This window comes from Chroicocephalus ridibundus, unplaced genomic scaffold (assembly GCF_963924245.1).
Source record: "Chroicocephalus ridibundus unplaced genomic scaffold, bChrRid1.1 SCAFFOLD_98, whole genome shotgun sequence".
NCBI lineage: Eukaryota > Metazoa > Chordata > Aves > Charadriiformes > Laridae > Chroicocephalus > Chroicocephalus ridibundus.
Window position 1 is genome coordinate 378,604 of NW_026961319.1, and position 2,302 is coordinate 380,905.

General features: G+C 52.6%; 1 protein-coding gene across 1 annotated transcript; it reads right to left on the reverse strand.

Annotated features, from left to right (window-relative positions):
* Window positions 1–635: 635 nt before the first annotated feature.
* LOC134509318 (olfactory receptor 14J1-like) lies at window positions 636–1,550 on the reverse strand. Its single transcript, XM_063321798.1, has one exon. The coding sequence runs from the start codon at window positions 1,548–1,550 to the stop codon at window positions 636–638; it is 915 nt and encodes a 304-aa protein (XP_063177868.1).
* Between the last annotated feature and the right edge of the window lie 752 nt (window positions 1,551–2,302).

Here is a 2,302-nt window from a genome sequence, read left to right on the forward strand (position 1 = left end):
GACAACAGGACTGTCACAAGGTACACGAAGCCTCAGGGGGAACACAAAGGCAAGGGCACAGCAGGACAGTGGGGATGGGATGTGAGGAGAGACCAGCACTGAAAGGCCTCGTCCTGCTGCTGTCCTTGGCCATGGATCCAGGGAAGCAGCAGCCCCGACTCGCAGGCGGCACGGACAGAGTGCCCAGTGAGGGCAGCCAGGGGCAGCCCCAAGGGCCCCAGGGGCGGATCCTCCATGGGGCAGTTGGACATTTGCCTCCAGAACCCCTCCTGCATACTGGGGTTGCTCACCCAGCTCCAGAGGGTAGTGAAGAGATGGGAGCTGAGACTAATAATTTTTTCCAGATATCTTTATTGAGCTTATCTAAAAAGAGAGCCAGGATCCATATGCAAATGAGGTCTTTGGGTCACGAAAAAAAGAAGTAGGAAGCCAAGAATTGTAATAACAAAGGTCTAGAACAGAAAAAACCAAAACACATAAAAACAATCAAATGAAGAAAAAAACCCAACATCAACAAAAAAATCCCACAAAGAGAAAGTAAAGAAACATATGAAGAAAAATTAGTCCTGCTTTTTCCTGAGATGCAGTGGGAGCGCCATTGGCACAGTGGACACCTTATGAATCTAGGGAAGATTCTACTCAAATAGTTTCCTCAGGGCATCCTTGAGCTCTTTGTTCCTCATGCTGTAGATGAGGGGGTTCACTGCTGGAGGAACCAGTGAGTACAGCACTGCCACCACCAGATCGAGAACTGGGGAGGAGATGGAGGGGGGCTTCAGGTAGGCAAACATGGCCGTGCTGATAAAGAGGGAGACCACGGCCAGGTGAGGGAGGCACGTGGAAAAGGCTTTGTGCCGTCCCTGCTCAGAGGGGATCCTCAGCACGGCCCTGAAGATCTGCACATAGGACAGCACGATGAACACAAAACACACAAAAGCTAAAAAACAACTTAATATTAGAAGCCCAGCTTTCCTGAGGAAGGAGACTGAGCAGGAGAGTTTGAGGATCTGGGGGATCTCACAGAAGAACTGGTCCACAGCATTGCCCTGGCAGAGGGGCAGGGAAAATGTACTGGCCGTTTGCAGGAGAGTAGTGAGAAACCCACTGCCCCAGGCAGCTGCTGCCATGTGGACACAAGCTCTGCTGCCCATCAGGGTCCCGTAGTGCAGGGGTTTGCAGATGGCAACGTAGCGGTCATAGGACATGACAGTGAGAAGATAAAACTCTGCTGAAGCACAGAAAATTAAAAAAAAGACCTCTGCAACACATCCCCAGTAGGAGATGGCGCTCTTGTCCCAGAGGGAATTAGCCATGGATTTTGGGAGAGTGGTGGAGATGGATCCCAGGTCAAGAAAGGAAAGGTTGAGGAGGAAGAAGTACATGGGGGTGTGGAGGCGGTGGTCACAGGCGATGGCGGTGATGATGAGGCTGTTGGCCAGGAGGGCAGCCAGGTAGATGCCCAGGAAGAGCCCGAAGTGCAAGAGCTGCAGCTCCCGTGTGTCTGCAAATGCCAGGAGGAGGAACTCGGTGATGGAGCTGCCGTTGGACATGTGGTGCCTCTGGGTGTGGAGCACTGAACAAGGAGGAAAAGACAGTGAGAAGTTAGGGGAAACTTTTCTGAGCAAAATCAACAGCATTTCTCAGACTTCACACTCTGCACTGCTTTTCCACTTCTATCAGATCTTCATTCAGCTCTGTGGCTGGAGCTCAGACTGTTTCTGGCCGAGTGTGCCAGGAGGAGCGGGACCTCTGCCCGCTGGCTGCCCAGGAGTCAGCCCTGCTCTGCAGCAGCAGATTCGTGGGAATGGGGTGGGCAGTCCTGGTGTTCCAATTTGTCAGATAAACCTCTCCTCATGGACAAAGGGCTTGTCAGTCTCTGCACTCCCATTGCCATGAAACCACAGTTGCAAGAGTGTTGGAGAGAGGTTCTTATACAGCTCTCCCCTGTCTCAGCTGGAGATTCTCTTGCATTTCAGAAACCCTCACCATTTCTGCTGCATTCAGGGACAGCAAAGGGAGTCCTGCCAGGCAAGGGGATTGTCTGAGGGTTAGTGCAGAGAGAGGGGAGCTGGTCTGTCCCTCTGTCTTGTTCCCAGCTGCCCTCTGCTTGGGCCTTTCTGAGACAGAGGGGAATTGCACTCGCGTGTTGACATGGAAAGACACCAGGCACTGCTGAGAGCAGAGAAACCCACTGCCGAGAGCTCAGTGTCTCACCCTTTTCTCCAAGGTCTCAGCACCCCACTTCTCGCCAAGGACACACATGGCTCCTTTCACAAACCCAGCAGCGTTTCCTTGGTCGTAG

Bases quoted from the DNA above. Each gene is read 5' to 3' on its own strand.
- LOC134509318 (XM_063321798.1), bottom strand. From the start codon at position 1,550: ATGTCCAACGGCAGCTCCATCACCGAGTTCCTCCTCCTGGCATTTGCA.